We start from the raw sequence: 21,223 nt of genomic DNA on the forward strand, positions 1-21,223 counted from the left end.
GTCACTCCCAACATGTTCACCCCACCTATCCCGCGCCATGCTCAGGCGCCACAAGCGTTAAATGCCACTCATCTGATGCAGATGTTTCAGTTCCAGACGTAGCAGATATCTGCATTACTCAACACGGTGCAGCAGCTACTAGCCAACGCTGCGCACCCGACGGAACACTCACCACCTACAACGACACCTTTTCGTCAATTTTCTGAACAAGATCAGGAATGGTTCGTATGTTTTTCCAGTTTGAAGCACACTTACTTGCTCACAATGTACCAGCTACTGTGAAACTTCCACATCTATTATCTACAGTAGGAAGTGCAGTGTTTACGCTTCTACAAAAACTCTTTCCTAACGCCACTCCGAATGAACTTCCTTACGACACACTGGTAAAATCACTAACAAACTATTGTCACCAACAAGTGTTGGTGGTGGTTAGTGATTAACGTCCCGTCGACAACGAGGTCATTAGAGACGGAGCGCAAGCTCGGGTTAGGGAAGGATTGGGAAGGAAATCGGTCGTGCCCTTTAAAAGGAACCATCCCTGCATTTGCCTGAAACGATTTAGGGAAATCACGGAAAACCTAAATCAGGATGGCCGGAGAAGGGATTGAACCGTCGTCCTCCCGAGTGGGAGTCCAGTGTGCTAACCACTGCGCCACCTCGCTCGGTCACCAACAAGTAAATGTGGCATCAGTTGTGTATCAATTCTTCAATTGCAAAAAACGGTAAGAACAAACTTTTCGCGTGTGGGTGACAGATTTACAGGGTATGACAAGGAAATGCAAATTCATTTATATTTAGATGTTATGTTGCATGATGTGGTTGTGTATAATGTACCTGGTGTCAGACTCAGAGAACAGATTCTGAAACAGTCTGATGCATTATTTCAGCAGGTAGTGCTAATACTAGATCAGTACGATTCCGGTGCCTTGTCAGCTCATACAATGAGGCCGGCCGAAGTGGCCGAGCGGTTCTAGGCGCTTCAGTCTGGAACCGCGCGACCGCTACGGTCGCAGGTTCGAATCCTGCCTCGGGCATGGATGTGTGTCATGTCCTTAGGTTAGTTACGTTTAAGTAGTTCTAAGTTCTAGGGGACTGATGACCTTAGATGTTAAGTCCCATAGTGCTCAGAGCCATTTGAACCATTTTCCATACAATGACGAGCCAGCTATTTGTCGTGTTGAGTCCATTGTTTCCGATGGGCCCATTCGGTGGCGGCAGCAGCTCGCCATGCGGAATAAACACCTCTCCACTCCGCATAAGCAGTTCGCTAAACAGGCGGCTACACAGGCGAACAGAATTAAGTCTTGCCCTCAGTATTATTCAAGGCACAAACGCTAACACTGCCTATCCAGACAAGCTCAGCGTTACGCTTGTGGTATGAAAGGACATGCACAATCAGCATATTTGCAACGGAACAAACATAAGAATTCGGCCCACTGACAAAAATCTTGTCACTAGGCTGCTGTTATTAATGCAGTATATTGAAAGTCTGCAAGACATTTGCCAGTTCCTCCAATATCACAGAACTGCAGTCAGTTTTAGAAAAATGAACTATTATATTCGGTTCATACCGAATGCTGCACAAGTGGCAGCTCCATTGCATCCCTTGGATCGCAAGAATGTCCGCTTCGTTTGGACAGATGAGTGCCAAGTAGCTTTTCAAAAACTTAAAGATGTTTTTCTCAGTGATCGATGCTTATTAGTTCACTTTGATCCTGACAAACCAGTTGTACTGCAAGTTGATGCTTCCTCTTACGAAATCGGTAGAGTGCTTTAACACAAAATTGGTGATAAAGGCAGGCCTATTGCTTTCGCATCAAAAGTGTTGTCCAAAAGTCAGTGTAACTATTCACAAATTCAGAAAGATGCTTTGGTTATTGTGTACGGTGACACCAAATTTCACCGGTATTTGTATGGCAGATCACAAGACTTTGAAGTCCTTGTTTCATCCTGAGCCGTGGTAAAAATTTCTGTTTTGAAGAGCGCTATGGGACTCAACATGTGAGGTCATCAGTCCCCTAGACTTAGAACTACTTAAACCTAACTAAGGACATCACACACATCCATGCCCGAGGCAGGATTCGAACCTGCGACCGTAGCGGTCACGCGGTTCCAGACTGTAGCGCCCAGAATCGCTCGGCCACTCGGGCCGGCCGCTCCTACAGGGTGCATAATTTGTGTGCTTGTGTGAATTGTTAAAACTTTTACTTAAGTTAATCTGGTGTCTTTCAGAGGTTGTTGTGAGCGGTCGTAACTACGGTTGTGTCAAAAGGTAGCGGCAAGCTTCTCAGCCCGAAAGCTCATACACTCATAAATTTGTTTCGTTCTGCCTCTGAATAAATTGTAACTTGATATTTAGAGGGTGCTTTCTGCTTATAATTTTAAATCTGTTTTAAAAAATGTTTTTAGGAATAAAATTCCCATTTCTTAAAAGAAATTTCTTTTCGATTTCATCAGTTACTCCCTGGGAACTGCTTCCAGGCTCACATAGTGTGATTAAATTTGTTAATTTTCTTGATGAATCGCTAGTAAATAAAATAAATTTTTAAGAATATTGTTTGAAATTAAATCCACGGTTCACATCCGACGAAACCCGTTCCTGTACGAACTGGCCAAAAATTGCGTAGTTGGGTTTTGCTGTTGTCTCAATACTATTATGAGACTGTGTATCGTCCGACAGCTCAACATGGTAATGCGGACGCACTTTTCCGTCCTCCTATTGGTCCTGATACAGGCTTTGACGCTTCTGCTGCATCTTGTTGTCACATCGATGCTCAAGACTCTGAATTGCTTCAGTCTTTTACGCTGACCTATAGGAAAATTGCACAGGCCACGGAAGCTGATTCAGATTTGAACATTTTGCTAAAATATATTGGCACATGTTGGCCTCGTTCCTTGCACAGAATACAGAACTCCGTAGTGCGTCAATACCTTGAACGTCGACATAGCCTAGCTATACAGAAAGGAGTAATTCTTGTTCAAAATGACAGTGGACAGTCACGTGTGGTGATTCCTATGGCTTTGCAAAAGAAGTGTTGTAGTTACTTCACCAAGGACAATGGGGGATTGTTCGTACGAAGCAGTTAGCGCGTCGACACTGTACTTGGCAGGGTATGGACGCGCAAATACAGCAGATGACATCCCGGTGTTACACAAGTGCGGAAAATCAGTCTGCTCAGCCACAACAATTCTCTGCTTGGACTAAGTCGCAATCACCATGGCAATGTGCACACACAGACTTTGTGCTACTTTTTTTGGAACAATCGTTGGCTGATTGTGGCTGATTCGTATAGCAAGTTTCCTTTTGCTGTGCCAATTAAATCGACAACGTCATTTAGCACAGTTCAAGTGTTGTCATTTATTTCTTGCCTAGAAGGCTTACTTGAATTAATAGTATCACACAACTGCCCTCAGTTCACATCAAATGAATTTGAAACATTCTGTGAACGCAATGGCACACAGTATCTAACTCGGACACCGTTCCATCCACAAACAGCGTAGCAGAACGTTTTGTCAGAACCTTCAAGCAGCAGATGGCCAAACTTCGCACCGCACACACCACGGATCAAGCATTGCAACTGTTTCTCGTCTCGTATCGTTCGCACCCACGAAATGGACCATCGACGGCCGAATTGCTTCACGGCCTCCGCCATCGGACACTGCTCCACCTGCTCCACCCTCCTGAGCATCCGGCGTCGAAGGAAGGCCGCAAGTATCGCTTCGCGCCGCACGATATTGTCTTTTACAGGTGTTTAGTGACAGCAGACGGTGGACGCGAGGCGAGATCGTCCGTCGACCTGGCGCTTGCATGGCTCTTATTACAGGTCCAGATGGCTTGCAGCGCTGACATCAAAATCAACTTTGCCTCTGTCACGTGCACGATGATCTTTCAGTGTCTCTTCCCCCAGATTCACGGATCCAGAGGACAGCGCGGCCACAGCAGCCGCCAGAGGGTGTCACCACGACACCTCGGGACGACCCCATGGAGACGTAGGCTTCCCCTCCTCCGCCTGCTCTCGTCCTACGAATGGATCTGGACCCGCCCTCACCGCAGCATTCGCCGCCTTCTTCATCTGGTTCATGGCATCAGTAGGTGGACATGTACCCGTGTCGTCGTTTTCCAAGGGACGTTTCCACCAGAGTGAAGGCCGGATAGCGAAAGTTTGATGCGATGCGCCCACACTTCTGCCTCCCCGCCGTGGTCGCATGGTCGCACTCCCTACACGACGACGCTCCGCCGCTGGGGAGGAGGGGGGGGGGGAGGTTCTGCTGTAACCACAAGCACCGGCACGAAGACGAAGACGGCAAGAGCACAGAAGGCGGTGAGACTACGTCAGCCAATAGCACGCTGACTAGAACGTCACCACTATAGAAGCGGCCTCTACAAGGAGAGGATATAAGAGCCGCTCCTGCCAGCCTCGGCTGCACAGTACTAGAAGGCACAGTACTAGAACCGGCCTAGCAGAGAGCGCTGCGATAGCAGCTGTTAGTGATCCATACCCATTGCTTGTATGGACACTGTCTATAGCGAAAGACACTGACTGTTTGCATGTCGCCTATTGCTTACGACACCATTGTAAATTCAAAAGTTCAGATTGGTCAATCTCACTTTACGGTAATAAACTATTTATGTGATTTGTTTGAATTTTTTGCATAGTTTTCCGAGAACTCAGCGTCCTTTAAGGGATCCGTGATCCCACGAACATAGATATTAGTATCCGTCACCCAGGTCGATAGTGCACAGGAGTCGATTGTCGAGCGCTGCCAGAGGCAGTGAGGTGAGTGTAGAGTGAGCTGTAGTACTGGAGAGACGGGCAAGAATGGTGGTCGAGTGAGTAGTAAACGGCGAATTCACCAGAGTATGACAAATGAGCGCGTCCCCCTGATCGTTGTGGGGTGGACCCTCGCCGATACCGATTCGCGAGTGATATGAAACCAAAAGTGACAAGCGCCGAATTACGTGTTTAGCGTCAACCGCGTCGGCCAGCAACAACTATGGGTTGCAGTGAGGATTGTTGTGATTGTTGTGAATGTTAACCATCATCATTACGGATGACGAAGTACTTGAAATCAGCAACCAATAAAAAGATATAACCGTAACTAAACGTGTAAGGCGAAGGTAGCAACTGCCTCAGAATTTGTGTGTTAGTAGAAAATATATATCAGTTTGTAGATCGCAACCTTGATGATCTTTAATAATAGACAAACTTTCAATCATTAACTATTCCGTCTCAGAACAGCCACACTCGGTTGAAATACCCCCGAAACCACAGCAGAAAAACCGATAGTCTTTCATCCATTAAGCACACGGTTATATAACTATAATAATTAACTATTTGGCGGCTTCGGTAAATTACCCAAAACCCAATAAAGGACAAAACGGGGGTGTTTCAGTCATTTAGGCACTCTATAAACGATGAGTGTGCAGGACCCCACAGGCAGGTTGTCACTGCTGTTGTGAAATGGAAAGATTGGGGGGCCATATCAAACCAGTCATAAGTCTGGCGACTAAAAAAAGAAAAAAAAAATAGACAAGGAGCTGGTATGGGCAGCGACTGCAAACACTTCGAAGCGTCACCAAATCAGGATCATTAATGGTTTGATTGCCGGGATTGTTTGGACGCTGGTGAGGCTGGTCCAGGAACTGGAAATGGCTAATATCAGTATGGTTCTATATAGAAGGTGAATTGGAAGTTGCTGTCACCAACAGGACAGACAGATGATTTGTGAGTTGGAATTGGCCATCAAAAGTAGAAACAGTTGGAGCTGGAGAGCCTCCACTTGGAGACGGAGCTGGAAACGCGGAACAGCAGCAAGACGGTTCGGCTGACGGACAGTCTAGATAGAGTGTGCTTTCCAGCCGACCTGTGGCATCATTCTGGCAGAAGCAGGATATAGTGCTTGCCTTCGTATGTTCAAAGGACACAGTGTCGCTGGGAGTAGGGATGCGCTAGCTGAAGTATAGCTTGCATTACGGCATGTGGACAGCACTGTGTAGCGAAGGCTTCTGCTGCTTTTTGTCGTCCAAACCGTTTAGCCTATGCTGACATACTTAAGTAACCAGAGGTTTACGTTAATGAAATGCAGCGAGACTGCTGCTAGGCCTGGAATTTGTAAAGAAGTGCTGTATCTGATTGAGTTTTATCCTTATGGATATGTTTGCCTATTACCGTTGTTCCTTTCCTTTGTGTCATTGCTATGGGATTTACGTTTCGTTAATGTCATGCTGTGGATTGTACCTGTATCGGTCTATTGTCTGTCTGGTATGTGCTTAAGGAGTCTGTCATAGTTGGGTGCATTTTATGGTTAGATTCTGGAACAACATCTTTGATTAGATTCCTTTAGGTTCTTCTGTTGATATGCAAGTGGCTGTTGTTTCATGTGTTAACTGGTCCTGCCTTGATTGCAAGGTTTTGATCTCAGTTAGGTAATGCGTTGATCGTTGATTCTGTTTATTAGGTTAACGCTGTCACATTTTGTATTTTCGTTTTTCTCTTTTAAGAAAGCTGAGCGTTCCGTAGAGGCAAGAGGTTTATAGAGTATTATTTTACTAGGTATCAAGGTGATTTGATTTCTCATTTGTGCTTTCTCATGTATGCGCTCTGATTTATTGTATTGTTTAAAACTGATTCGCACTTTGTTAAGAGCTTTCTCGTTAGCAATGTCATTCATTGGTTGGCCAGAGTCATTTGTAAGCAATCTCCTTTGTAGACTGATAGGATTTACCTAGTAATTTTACTGAAAGACGTGGTGTTGGTGTTAGCACACAGTACTCTTATTCAGCAGGATGAGGGTTCGAAGCCGACCTCAGACATCCAGATTTGGGTTTTCGATTATTTCCCCCAACTAGTTAATGCAAATGCCACGATGGTTCCTTTGAAAAGGCCTGACCAGTCTCCTTTCCCGTCCTTCCCTAATCCAAGCTTATGTTCTGTCCTTAATGACCTCATTATCAGAGAGTATTAAACTCTAGAGTTCCTTCCTTTCTTTTTTCTTCTTCCTAATATCCTACAAGTGAACGAAAGTCCACCACCTGCTTTACTTGTGACTGAGCCTGTGTGATCGTCCCATTTCATTTTCCAAGAAATTGTTACACCCAGCTATTTAAACGAACTAACCAATTCCATGTGAGTCTGTGCATCACAGCAAGAGGATCTCCGTGAATCACCATCAGCAGCGACTACCCTTTACCTCCAGCCAGAGCAGAAAGCAGAAAAGGACTGTTAAATTTGAAAGTAAGTTCTTGATTATCAGTTATTTATAATAATGTTGTTATTATTCATTTATTAATATATTTGGCTACACTTTCATTTTGTTATCTATTTTTAGAACAGTACTAAAGATCTCTGACCCGCCCAGGGCACAAAGGTGTTCAACATACAGTTGTCTGCACCACCACAGCAGCAGCAGTCCACAGGCAGTCTTCCTGGTTCACCATTCCTGGTACTACCTTCACAGCAATCGCTGCCAGAACTTCATCAACTCCCAGAATACTGCTATTCACAAGTATATATAATCTGGTGTCTAGTGAGTCTAAGCATGTGACTGTTGGCTTAGCAACTGAGAGTGACTCGATTAGTAACTGAAGTAGAAAACGTTCAGTGTGTTGGGGCTAGAGTGCAGTGTCGGACTATCTGGGTAACGTGATGGGGTACACAGACAATAAGATGACGTCGAAATACAGGGTGATCAAAAAGTCAGCATAAATTTGAAAATTGAATAAATCACGGAATAATGTAGGTAGAGAGGCACAAATTGACACAGATGCTTGGAATGACATGGGGTTTTATTAGAACCAAAAAAATACAAAAGTTCAAAAAATGTCCAACACATGGCGCTTCATATGATCAGAATAGCAATAATTAGCATAACAAAGTAAGAGAAAGCAAAGATGATGTTCTATACAGGAAATGCTCAATATGTCCACCATCATTCCTCAACAATAGCTGTAGTCGAGGAATAATGTTGTGAACAGCAGTGTAAAGCATGTCCGGAGTTATGGTGAGGCACTGGCGTCGGATGTTGTCTTTCAGCATCCCTAGAGATGTCGGTCGATCACGATACACTTGCGACTTCAGGTAACCCCAAAGCCAATAATCGCACTGACTGAGGTCTGTGGACCTGGGAGGCCAAGCATGACGAAAGAGGCGGCTGAGCACACGATCATCACCAAACGACGCGCGCAAGAGGTATTTCACGCATCTAGCAATATGGGGTGGAGCGCTATCCTGCATAAACATAGTACGTTCCAGCAGGTGTTTATCAGCCAGGCTGGGGATGATGCGATTCTGTAACATATCGGCGTACCTCTCACCCGTCACGGTAGCAGTTAGCGCCGTCTGTCAGACATTTAGTGAACTTTTTTTTGGTTCTAACAAAACCCCATGTCATTCCAAGCATGTGTGTCAATTTCTACCTCTCTATCTACATTATTGAGTTTTCAAATTTATACTGACTTTTTGATCACCCGGTATGACCATACTACACACACATAAAAACTCATGTTTTGGCAGGAAGGATTCAGTAGTTGATATGTATTGGGAAGCTGTACTTGAATGAGCCGGCCGCGGTGGCCGTGCGGTTCTAGGCGCTTCAGTCCGGAACCGCGGGACTGCTACGGTCGCAGGTTCGAATCCTGCCTAGGGCATGGATGTGTGTGATGTCCTTAGGTTAGTTAGGTTTAAGTAGTTCTAAGTTCTAGGGGACTGATGACCTAAGATGTTAAGTCACATAGTGCTCAGAGCCATTTTGTACTTGAATGAACTTCATACGACGTGTGCATTTACATAAATGGTAGAAAGGCCGAGTAAAGTGGCCAAGTACCACTGATATCCCAACCCAACCAGATGTAGGATAGAGGGGAAACGAAGATGATGATGAATTGAGTAATGTGAATTTGAATGATTAATGCTGTTTGTTAACAATCGCTACAGGCAGATTGAGCATTGGTATCAACATGTCAGAAGTGTGTACCAAGACTTTGTGAACAGTTAGCATGACAGTGGTGTAAATATGAAGCAATTAAGAATATAAATGCTTGTATTCATCCAGTGCCCAAGTTTGCAAGTATAGAGTGGTCACTAGGATCTTAGGCAGACAGTACATAGTATAGACCAATACTGGATGGAACTTAAGAGGTTTTTCCACAGAGGTTATCCGAAGAAGTCAGTTGCGTCAGATCTTCCCTTCGAAAACGGTCAAAGAACTGCATTAAGTCGCATTTGCGTCATCACATTGGCACAACAAAAGCAGATACTGGAATCCTTTCTCAGTAATGACGACAAGTTTCAAATAAGCACAGCAGAGGCAGTGGAGGCATTGCTTAATTTGATGAAGGTCTGAGCACTACGATGAACAGCTGGTAGAATAGCTATATAACGGCGAGGTCACCTAAGGCAGCAGTTGACCAACTGTTCTCTGCAAAAGCTCATGGAACTGCAACAGCTGAGTGCAGCTTCCTAGTCAATAAGGTTTTAGTATTTCGTAGGTAGGAGTGTGTACGCCGATACTCACTGTGCTGGACTTGGCTTGAGTCCTCTTTGCTAGTTGGAGGCAGACGCTTGCTGTGGTCGACAGACATGGCTGTGCTCATGTCGCCCAGCTCTGAGGCAGCTAACGACGCCACGGACGTGTCACGCCACGGTCGCTCAACCTTGGCCGACTCTACATCTGCAGCAGCGCCACTCGTGGCCCCGCCTGGCTCCACTTTCAGCGGCTTCAGCTCGCTGGCAACTGGTCGGCGCTCGGCGTGCCACTCAAGCGGGTGGAAGAGGAGGCTGCCGGCAGGAAGGTGCATGGCTACGCCTCCCAGGACCAGCATGGCGCCGCTGAAGCCGTAGTTCTCCAGCAGGAAACGCACCAGGTGTGGCATCGCCATCTGGCCCAGGTTGATACCCGCTGTAGATATGCCGACGGCGCGCCCTCGTGCCTTCAGGAAGTACATTTTGACTGCTAAGAAGGCAGAGGGCGCGAACAGACCACTGCCAAGACCTGTGCAATGTGAAGCGAACGTAGGTAACTCTGAACCTGATGTGTTCCCAACATAAAATCTCTATCTACCAGCGGATTGAAACAACCAATAAACTGTTTTATTTTATTTATTACAAAACCTTTTAGAAAGCCTGTATCTGGAAAGACAGTAAAGCTGTTTGTAAAATTGAAAACAAATAATGAGAAAAATTAATCATCATACATTTTCAGTTGCTGCCAAGAAGCAAGGAGGGTATTAGAAACAGATTAGCATAGACAAAGATTTTGTTCCTAGATAAAATAATTCCACTATCAAATATAGGCCTTATTTTAATTTCTGAAAATTAACGCTTAGCGCGCAGCAGTGTATAGAAATGTATCGTTGACTGTTGGCAGTCCTGGAAGGAAGAGAAACAAGGTATTTGACATTTGGTGCTAAAGAAGGGCGTTGATAACTAAGTCGACTGATTAAATATTAAATTTCGAGGTCCTGACAAGAATCTGAGAAATTAAAAGCGTGTGGGGAACACTGCGAAGATGTCGACAGAATATGGATATCAGTATATCAGGGAAAATCTTTCATAGTAATAGTGGAAGCTGTAGAAGAGAAAAAGTGTACGGAAAGGCAGCCACTGGAATACAGCCAGCAACTAGCTCAGGACGTTGAATGCTACTCTGAGATGAAGAAGTGGACACATGAGAAGAAGTCGTGGTGGATAAGATGAAACTAGCGGGAAGACTGATAAAATACCCTGAGAATAAAAAAGGAACACCCAAATTACATACACCTGTCTAGAGGACATGTAACATCTCATTTCGTCCTGATAATAGCAGCTTTACATCGCTGTATCAACTCAAAGAAAGCGTTGGAAAAACCAACCTAATCCACGACTACTCAACCACCCTCAACAAGTCACACGGACCGTGCTAAATCTGGGTCCAAGAAAAGCACCTCTCCAACATGTCGAAAAAATGCGTGACACACTGAGATCACATGAGATGTCAAGTACTACAGTCACCGTCATGTCGATAGTGTGTCCTGCAATCCATTCTAAAATGTCTCAGGAACCATAGCGGATGCTAGAAAACGTTGGGCGCAACAACACAATGCATTGTCTTGTTGAAGCTGCAGGTGAACCAGCCGTAACACGTCGTTGGACAGTAGGTTCCTCTGTCGTTCGCTGTTGACACCAAACGTAAGAGTATCTCCAGTCGGTCCCATGTTAACAACCGTCAGACGAGATCTATCTGTGCACTGTTCGCAAGTCGGTTGCACTGTACTATGTGGTTCTCAGCCTAACTGCAGCTGTTGACCATGTACCAATGTTTACCTCGACGTATCAGTCCAAGGGAGCTTTCCCATTGAGCGAGCGTCTCATGACCGTTTTACTGAACCAATTACTGTATCCCTGCTATTTGACGTACAGTGGACAGAGATATATGTGTTGTGCAAGGACAACAAAAAATTACAGGGTGAGGAACCAAGGCCATCCAGATTATGTTCATAACTATAAAATATAACGAAGTGCTGTTTTCACGTGCTTATAACGCTCGGTTTGCTAATTTTTACTTTTTTTTCCTTGAAACTCTGAATTTTTTTCCATTTCCTTTTTCTTCCTCCATTAGTTATGTTTTCCCCAGGTCTGCTTTAACTTCCGTGATCCAAGTTATTGATTTTTTTGGGTCTCTGCCAAAAAGGTTGAAAATTCTGTTTGTTATTCTTTTCTCTTCAAGCTTTTTCAGGTGCCCATAACATAAAACACTTCTCTTTCACATTGTGCCTCATATTCTTTCTATTCTTTCATAAATTGTTTATTACCTCTTAATTTCCGTTTCCTACTGTCGGGGTTTGGTCCCAAGGCTTTCATGTTTTCCTTTCCTTCTCTTCTATTTTATCTAATTGTTACTCTGTATTTATCGAAAGGCATTCTGCAGCAAAACGGTATTCTAGTCTAATGACGGCGTTGCAGTAGCAGAGGTTTGCAATCAACGACAAAGATTTCATGTTTCACAAGACTTCTGTTAATGTAAAAGTCACTTCCACTTTCCTTGCCCTTACTAAGTCAGCTTCTTTGTTCAAAAACATTCTAGCATTATTTCAACTAGAAATTTAAATGCTGTAGCCTTTTCCATTCTTCCACTATCAACTTACATGTATTTCGGTGTCTCTCTTGTTTAGGAGATATAAATGTGCTGTTGCATCTTCTATACGTTCAGCTAAGAAGGCAAGATCTTCTGCAAAAGTCAAACAATCATTTCTCAGATTATCCCTTTTTCTGTTAATAATGATTTTTTTTTAAATTCCTTCTTCTTCTACTCTCTTCTTCAATTTTCTGAATACCATTTTTAGTACTCTCTTGAAGTGCAATGATTTTAATCCATATTCTTGTCTTACAACAGTTTTGATCTCAAAACTTCGTTAGTTTCACCTAAAAATTTAATTTTGCATTTCGCATTTGTGATTCTGTCTTTTGTGATTGCAATTGACTTATTTCCAGAATGAGATTTTCACTCTGCAGCGGAGTGTGCGTTGATAAACTTCCTGGCAGATTAAAACTGTGTGCTAGACTGAGACTCGAAATCGGGACTTTTGCATTTTGCGGGCAAGTGCTCTACCAACTGAGCTACCTAAGCACGACTCACGACCGGTTCTCACAGCTTCAATTCTGCCAGTACCTCATCTCCTACCTTCCATACTTAACAGAAGCGCTTCTGCTAACCTTGCAGAACTAGCACTGCAGAGTGAAAATCTCATTAGAAAAAAAAATAGCTAAGTTTGGGACAGTATATTCAGAAGACACTTGCTTCAGGAAGACAGATGAAGAGACTTGCCCCAGGTCGTTGCAGAGAGCCGCAGAGAGAAATAGGTTCTACAGAAGATCGTCCTATTCTGAACACTCCTTGGCTCTGTTCTAATCGCTGATCTAGTTGGCTTTCAAGCCTGTTTTGTAAATCTTTTGAAACAATTTTGTTAGTCACTGGTAGAAGAGGGATTCCTCTTTAGTTGTTGAGGGTCAGATTTATATCTTTTCTTGTGAATTGGATGAATTAATGCCGCTCTCCAAATTTCTGGTTTAGCTTCTGTTTCCAAGCATTTTGAAAGAATCCGTGTCCTTTCTTGACTCTGCTAGCATTTGAAGTGTTCTACATTGCACGAGTTACTGAATTCTCCCCATGGGCATTTTTTATTCTTCAGATCTTTAATGATATTTTTGGTTTCCAGTCATGCTAGGAGATTCTGAATTTCTGCAAGTGACTATGTCCCAGAAATTTTTCTTTAGGTTCTTCACGAGTTAACAAAGGCTTGAAATATCTTGCTAATATTTCACAGTTTCCTTGATTTTTTTACACTTAATGTACCATTTTCAATTTAGAAGCACAATTTGGTGCTTGGTAAGTTAGAAAACTTTATTTCAAAGGATTATAAAATTTATAGCGGTTCTTGGTACTATTCTTTTGTAGGTCTTTCTCAATTATTGATAGATGGCTCCTTTTAAACTACATTTTGAGTGGCCTTAAGCGTTTTGATTTTTGACACCTTTGTTATTTAGAGCTAGTAACACCGCTGTGCCCCTCCAGACATTGGATGCAGTTCCACATCGGGCAACTGTCACATCCAAATGCTCTTGTGTGTCTGAATATTGCACCATTCGACCAGCTGGAAAAATGGATACTCACAATACGGACCAGTTCAGATTTTGTCAGGTGCTAACAACACTGAATCACACGAGTGCACGGTATCCTCATGTGTTTCACAATGATTACTCGGCAGATGAGGCTGTTCACGTCCCTTGTACATGTTACCATGTCTGGTGACAATAGTATACGGGAACAACACTAATTTCTTGTGGTATCCATTCTACATGTCACAGAGGATTGCAACTCTTAATCATTAACGTACCATCAGTAGAGTGTACATGTGGGAAGTAACATTGACATGTAGTCAGGTATTGTGGTTGTTTTACTATTTTTGTTACACAGTATAATTACCTGATTTGAATACATTTCCAGTTGACTTACCTCCTTAGCTCTGTATTTTAACGATGTGGTTTTGGATGGTAGAGCTATTCAATATTTTTTTGTTGATTACCATAGGCTGGCGAGTAATTGCTGCATAGTCACTGACAGACATATAAGTGCTGATAACAAGTTTCCTTTCAGAGGCTGTGCAGTCCAGAATCGGTACCACAAACAGGCACAACCACGACGAGAACTGAGACAATCATCCCACCGACACACCAGCTTGAAGATACCTATTTGGTAAAATACTGTGTAGAGCTGTGCGAAGAAGTCTTCATCTGTTTGCTGCACACAATCGCTTGATAAGAATCTTTGACCTTTCAAGGTCTCTTTTAAAGGACTGAAGGCGTGATATTCGCATGTGGAGAGATCAGACCTGCAGGGTAGGTGCTCGAGTGTGTCACGTTTGAGTCACACTGAATTAAGACCAGCACAGAATTTGGCGTGCCATTCCACGATGGTTGTTTCGTACACACGTGCTGTCCCATGCACGTTTTTCATTTTATGATGGATGTCTGCCAGAGTATGTCCTTCAGCAGCCAAGAAAAGAATAGCAGCAAGTTAGTCCTGTTTGGACACATTTGGTGATAATGTTGCCATCGTTAATGTTTCCACATCTACCACACTGACATGAGAAAGACTTGAATGCCATATTAGCCTACATGTCAGCGCTTATGTAAGTGCATCAGAGTTGCGCTATGTTGCATATACGCTCCAGCAATCCAGTAAATGGAAACTTTTTGATCACCTCCTATGTATGTATGGGATGTTAGAGGTATAAGAGCAGGTATTTCTTTTGGGGACTAGTGAAGGACGTTGCATCATTATTTAGTTCATTTTCAGACAAATAATTATATTATGAGCGGTATGCTTTTAGGTTGCTTAGTACTTCTGAGTACGCGTTGCACAGGCAAGTCACTAATGTCTGTTTTCTGCGTGGCAGCAGGTCAGGTATTCTAGTGACAGGAATAGTGCTCTTTGTGGCACAGTTATGAACATTCAGAAAACATCAAGTAGTAAATTATGTTACGTGTTTGTAGGAAGACTGTTGATCACCAAGAAAAAGCAACTAAAACACAGAAGTGGGTACATATTAAGACATCAGTGATCAAAATATCTATACCTATACGCCCAACACCTTGTATGTAAAAGAGGACCTAGGAAAAAATTCCCTGATATAAGACAAACATGCTGGTACAAACTCTATATCGCAACCAGGCAATAACAGAGACATAAGGCAAAAATACAGTACTTGAGAAAACTCGAATTAAAGAATTAATTCCATAAAACTTATATTGAAATAATGTAAGCTTCCCTTAAATTTCAAGTAAGTATTGGTGGCAGTAAATGGCTTTATATTTTTCGTACATATTGGGGGAATTACCACAATTTTTTCAGTGACATAAACTAAAGATGCTGTTTTTCTACTTGTGTCACTTTTTTCCCAGGGTGCGATATGTTAAAGAAAGACACTCAAGAGAAGATCGATGAGTATCACTGAAACGTACAAAAGAACAGCATGCCACGAACAGTTTTAGGCATGTGAAATGAATGCATTGTCTTGCAGCAATAATTGGTTTCTTGGTTTTATGTTACTCTGTCGTGCTCAAGAGACCTGTAGGTAATCAAAGTAACATGAATAGAAAGTAAGAAGACGAGCACGCACGTTTGACATGGAGACCTAAAACTGACTTGCAGACCCAAAGTTACAACAACCTACGTGAATACCAAAAGCCAACATGTGACTAGAAATAACTTTATCGTGCAGATAAGGTTGATTTTAAGACGTCGACACATCACATAACGCTGGCGATAGATAACAAACAAAATAGCTAAATACTGCGAAACAACGTGAATGCTGCAAAATACAAATGAAGTGCTATTTTGTCGCGATCCGTCATTCTATTGTACGACTACATTGACGACCTCCTTTGGCATTAACTCAGCTTCTCCGACTGTTCAAATGGACTTCTGGCTCGGTACCAAATCATTAACACACTGAAACTTCCAGACAGATTAAAACTCTATTCCGGACGTGGATTCGAAGTTGGGATCTTTGCCTTTCGCGGGCAAGTGTTCACCGACTGAGCAATCCCAGCACAACTCACGACCAACTCTCACGGATTTACTTTTACCAGTATCTCTTACCTTCCAAACTCACTTTGACTGAACGCTATTTTTCAAACACTGTCTCTGAAAGTCATTCAGTGCGGGAAAAAAATTGTCGACATCGCTATCAATTTGGCAGCATGTAATTTCAACGATAGACTAACAGACATTACGGAATAATGGACATACTCAAATCTGAGATCCGACCAGTCTGTTACAACTTGTACGAGAAAGAGAACGAAAATGTATCGAGCGACCGGAGCAGCATATGACAGAAGCTGCCAAAGCGGCGCGTAGGACCACCATGGTCATGAAGAAGTTGGACGAGGACCTCCTTTGGGATCTGGAAGGATAACTCTATAGTCCAGGGATCGCTGACTGTTAACTCAGCTACCACAAATCTAGCCCAAAAGTTTAAATGCGTTTTTCTTGAGAACAGATTTTTCAAATTAGGGGGAAGCATTGATTCGGAACGGTGTATACAGTTTTGATCGGTATTTGATGCTGGAATTTTAAATTGAATTCTCTATCAGCGTACGTAGCCGTTTTGTGATGTCTTCGTAAGTCTGTTTTCGGTGCAAACTTTTGTCTCGATTTTGTGGATGAATAAACTGAGATTTGTTTCAACACGCCATAGTTTTGTTAGAATGTCATATTTTTCAATTATCCTATGTGTGCTCAAGCAAAATATATTGAAAATGGCCAACAAAAATTATTTTGTTACGGGTCCAAAGAGGGGAGGGGGGGGGGGGGAGGGCATCGGGAATTCCAGCCGAGGACCAATATCCCGGCTGCAAGGGGATCTTCCACCTTGTGGTGTCGTCACTGCGAGCATCGGATGTGGACACAAAAATGGTACAAGGAATAAAAATATATCCTCAGATTTGGCATTACCTTTTATTTTACTTGAAAAAGGTTAAGAAAGTCTGCTATTTTTGACGCGTTCAAAGAACGCTACGCTATTAGCCAACCAGGTTTCATCTGTGATGGAGGTAATCGATAAAAATAAAAAAGTGAATGTAACACTTACTGCTTGTTATTGTTATCATAATGCACATTGAGCTTCGAAAGTTGAAAATCGGAACACTGATGTCAGTCACAGAACCTCAAACCACTATCAGTAAGGCGTTAGCAAAAATTAAATAGTGCCGAAGACATGTAGCTTAGACCAGCAACGATAGGAAAACTGCAACTTGGCTTTGAGAGTTATCATTCACCTTGTGTATCAAAAGCAGGTCGGGTGTATGTATGCGGACGACCAAAATATGGGATGGCAATGTAATGATGAGGTCGAAATACAGCGAGAATTGTGTGGAGACATAGTTGCCCATGGATCTTATGGCACTCACGTAATGGCATCCACAGACACAATACGTCGGTATTTAACTTCAGTTTGATTGTACTGGCAGTCGGTAGCCCATTACTACATCCCATGTAGTCAGACGCCCAAGGAGCAAACGAAATCTAACCAAAATAATATTACTTCTGTTAAAGTCTACGTGTCTAATTGTATCATACGCTGCGTAAGGTGCTTCTCTGGATCAGTGTGGTCTTCCAAGCACATGGTATCAGGCCTCACACTACTAACATGCGGTCATAGTTAAACACCATCCATGGCCTGTCCGTCACAGAATGTATCATCACCGGTGACAAACAGTTTCTTTTTAGAGCATAGTGCCCACTGCACTTATTTACAGCCGTCTTTAAGCAAACAGAATACAAGATACAAAGGAATTGACGACATTAGCTACCAAGGGGCATTGGCTTATGTCAACGGGACAAGTTGAAAATTTGTACCAGACTGGGATTCAAGCCCGCTCTCAGTCGCCACAGTCACACGGGATACCCCAGCATGCCTCCCGTCACACCTAAATTCTCAACTTATCTACATACTAATGATGTAGTGCCACAATCCATCAGCTGTATTACTCAAAGCATCTCGGCAATTCCCATAAGTGTTCGAGCTTGTTTGCATCTACACTGAATGTATCATTTGCCATATTCGCCTGAATTATGTATGTGGCTTCTTTTCTTATGGCCATCTCTTAAATAACAGACACGATCATGGCCGACTGGCAGCTAATGTCGTTAATTGTTTGTGTCTTGATTCGTAGATGCTGAAGGATCAAAATGATGACCGTCATTTTGGAAATGACAGAAAGAATAGGCGCCACATGTATAATTAATGCGAAGATGGCCTATGATACCTTCAGTGCAGATGCACACCAAGCTCTAACTCTTATGGGAATTGATGGGATCCTATGAGTCTGAAAGAACAGACACCTCATGTAGAAACAGAATACTCCACTGACTCACGAATTACACAAAATTTCTCTTAATAATGTGTCCAGCGAATGAATTCGAAATGTAGTCGGTGGACTAAAATGAAAGACCAAAATACGTCCAACACGCTAAGTACTTTGTTCGTACTGGCTTTAGTCTGATACTCATGAAACTGCCTTAAGCAAAATGAAAACGATTTCAGCTCATTCCATTCCAAATGGAGCGCTAATAGTCACTTCAGGATGGACGACGGACACATTACGAAATTAGACGAGATTAACGAAAGAGTGACAGGACAAAAATACAATAAAGAAAAGAGGAAAATAATAAGGAAAGGTAAGATGGGCAAGGAAACATTAATGGACAGAGGTAACTGCGAGGAATGAAAATAATCGCACAAGTTTTGACAAAGTAAGTAAATTGGCTCACTAACCCAAGAGGATGCTGTAGGTGATAATGAACTGGATGAAAGAATTGGCGATGCTGGTGAGAACGAGCCCCGCCACTACAAGGCAGCCTCCGCTGAAAGCCACTTGGCGTATACTGAATGTCTTCAGCAGTGGCCCTGTGACAATGCCTGGAAAAGATGTACATAGTTGCATTTAGGAATTTATACGTAAGAAGCATACATTATTTGTCGTTAAGCGATCACAGGCATCAATTATGATGGAACCGTCAAGAATTGTAATTAATTTTCAAAGTAGTTTTGCTGACAATATTTGTTTCATTTATTTTCTGGGCTCAAACACAGAGATGGACAGGAGCGTCTTTATCATCATGGCATTAGACGGGATCAGCGGCCGGAGCGCGGACATAGGGTCGGGCCGCCTGTTTGCACTACAGGAAACTATGACGTCAAGCGCCTTTACTGTCAACCGAATACAACCTTGCTGTTACTTGGAGTTCGTGTGGCCTTGTATCCCGACTTTTGCAGTCGACATTCGTGATTTATGGTTTTGGTTTCGTTACGTCTCTCAAATTATTCCTTTTGTTTACTGGTCATCGACAAAAGCGGAATACTCGTGCGCGCTTGCCGTATAACTGCAATCTCCATTTGTTTTCTTTAATCATTGTTTTACTTTGCCTGATCGGCTTATGACCTTCAAATCCTCAGTCGCTTTTAGTCAAGAGCTATACAAGTCTAAAACTATTTAATTTTTTATTCCATCCATTATAAATCGTTGGTGAAAGTCGGCGCCTTTAAAAATAATTTTTTTTCTTATAAAATAATTTTTAATTCTGCTGTTACCGATTTTCTTTTACTTAATTCTACTACTTCGCGTTTCGGGAGGTTTTCCATTCTCTAATGCATGTTTTCATGTATTATAGTATTTATGAAGGAATTGTTGATTTGCATTGTTATTCCGTTACCTTTACTGTAACGTATAAACATGCTCAGTTTTGTAATTAATGGTGCAATAGTTAGTGGTAAAGTTGCGACTTTCATTTTTCCTCTAATCTTCTCATACAGAAAGTCACACATGTTAGAAATAACTCACACAATTTACAGAGCAGAGTGTGCGCTACGAAACATAAAAGCAGAATAAAAAATAGGCACAAAGACGTTGTCTTGTTCATTTTTAGGCCTCCATTTTTGTACAGGCGCAATTTTACAAGTAATATAGGTTATAAACTGATTTTTCGGTTGTAGTAAAATACTTATCATTTCGGTTGTAGTAAAATACTTATCATTTCGTTTTATTTCAAAGCATCTTCAGGGGTCATTGTAACAATCTGGTTTTCTTACAAACCTGTTTCTTAAGATCGTAAACAACTCTCATATTTAGTAATAGTGATGTAAAATCACAGAAAACTAAATAGTTGTAGAGACCGCTGAAGATTCTTCGAAATAAAACGAAATACCTGTGGTCAGAACAAGACTTCTATTACAGTCAAAAAAGAGAGTATATAAACTAATTACTTGCGATCACAAAAATATTTTATTTGTAGTCATCAGATGATGCCACAGATCAATCACAGAGTATGTATATTATTCTTTAGGTCAGACTTTATTTTTCGTATCTAAATTACTATTTTCATTTGTATTCGTTACAGATTACTTACCAAATACACCCTCTGTACTACAGAATGGTATACAAACTTGTGGACAATCTGTAGCATAATTTATGTTTGACTATGTGTGAAATATCTTTGTGGCATGTACGTTTCGGTTTTTCAACTTGTGCTGTACGCAGAAAACGCTCTCGTCTACTCATAAAGTAGTCACTCTGACTTTCTTTGGTGATGCTTGAGTTTCAAACTTCTTTCACCTTATAGGAAACATATCACGAGAACCCATAGAAAAGTCTTTGCTTCTGGACAACAAAGATACTCCTGCATGTTATCCCATGTCCACAAATCGGATAAAACAGGTCTTTATGTGCACAGAATGCCTTCGGCTGGTATCCACCTATCTCTATGTTCACTCGATCGCCCCATACAATCCTAATCCAAATTTGCCATCACCTCATACATGACAAAGCGAAAAATCTTGTGCATCGAGCTAATGGACTGTGACATCTGTAACATTATGTGATTGCCTTATCATTTTAAATCATTCACTAATCGAGCAGTCGCGCGGCAACAGCTATTGACAGCACATAATGTTGTGAGAATGTAAAAGGTGAACGACCTGTGACGTAGCTTGCTTATTGTCGCAGCGCCGTCAGAGATGCAGTGAGTTATTGACTTTGAAAACCGCGGCGCGAAAAACGGACAGAAGAAGAACACTTTTACACTTTTTTTTATGTACGAGATATTCTGGATGAACAGTTACTCATTTTTTCTCTTGTCTCTTGTAACTTGTGTCGGACGCGCATGTCTTGCCGCCGTATTATTGTTG

At 42.4% G+C, this 21,223-nt stretch overlaps 1 protein-coding gene across 1 annotated transcript in view; it reads right to left on the reverse strand.

The window, feature by feature from the left end:
- The window catches only part of LOC126484739 (monocarboxylate transporter 2-like), a 50,004-nt gene that overhangs the window by 27,498 nt on the left and 1,283 nt on the right, over window positions 1–21,223 (reverse strand). Inside the window, exons 2-3 of the mRNA XM_050108334.1 lie at window positions 18,815–18,958; window positions 9,514–9,990 (exon numbers count right to left, since the gene is read on the reverse strand). Of these exons, the coding sequence (XP_049964291.1) occupies window positions 9,514–9,990; window positions 18,815–18,958 (621 nt within the window). The remainder of the gene's footprint in view (window positions 1–9,513; window positions 9,991–18,814; window positions 18,959–21,223) is intronic.

Source organism: Schistocerca serialis, chromosome 6 (assembly GCF_023864345.2).
Source record: "Schistocerca serialis cubense isolate TAMUIC-IGC-003099 chromosome 6, iqSchSeri2.2, whole genome shotgun sequence".
In the NCBI taxonomy this organism is placed as follows: Eukaryota; Metazoa; Arthropoda; class Insecta; order Orthoptera; family Acrididae; genus Schistocerca; species Schistocerca serialis.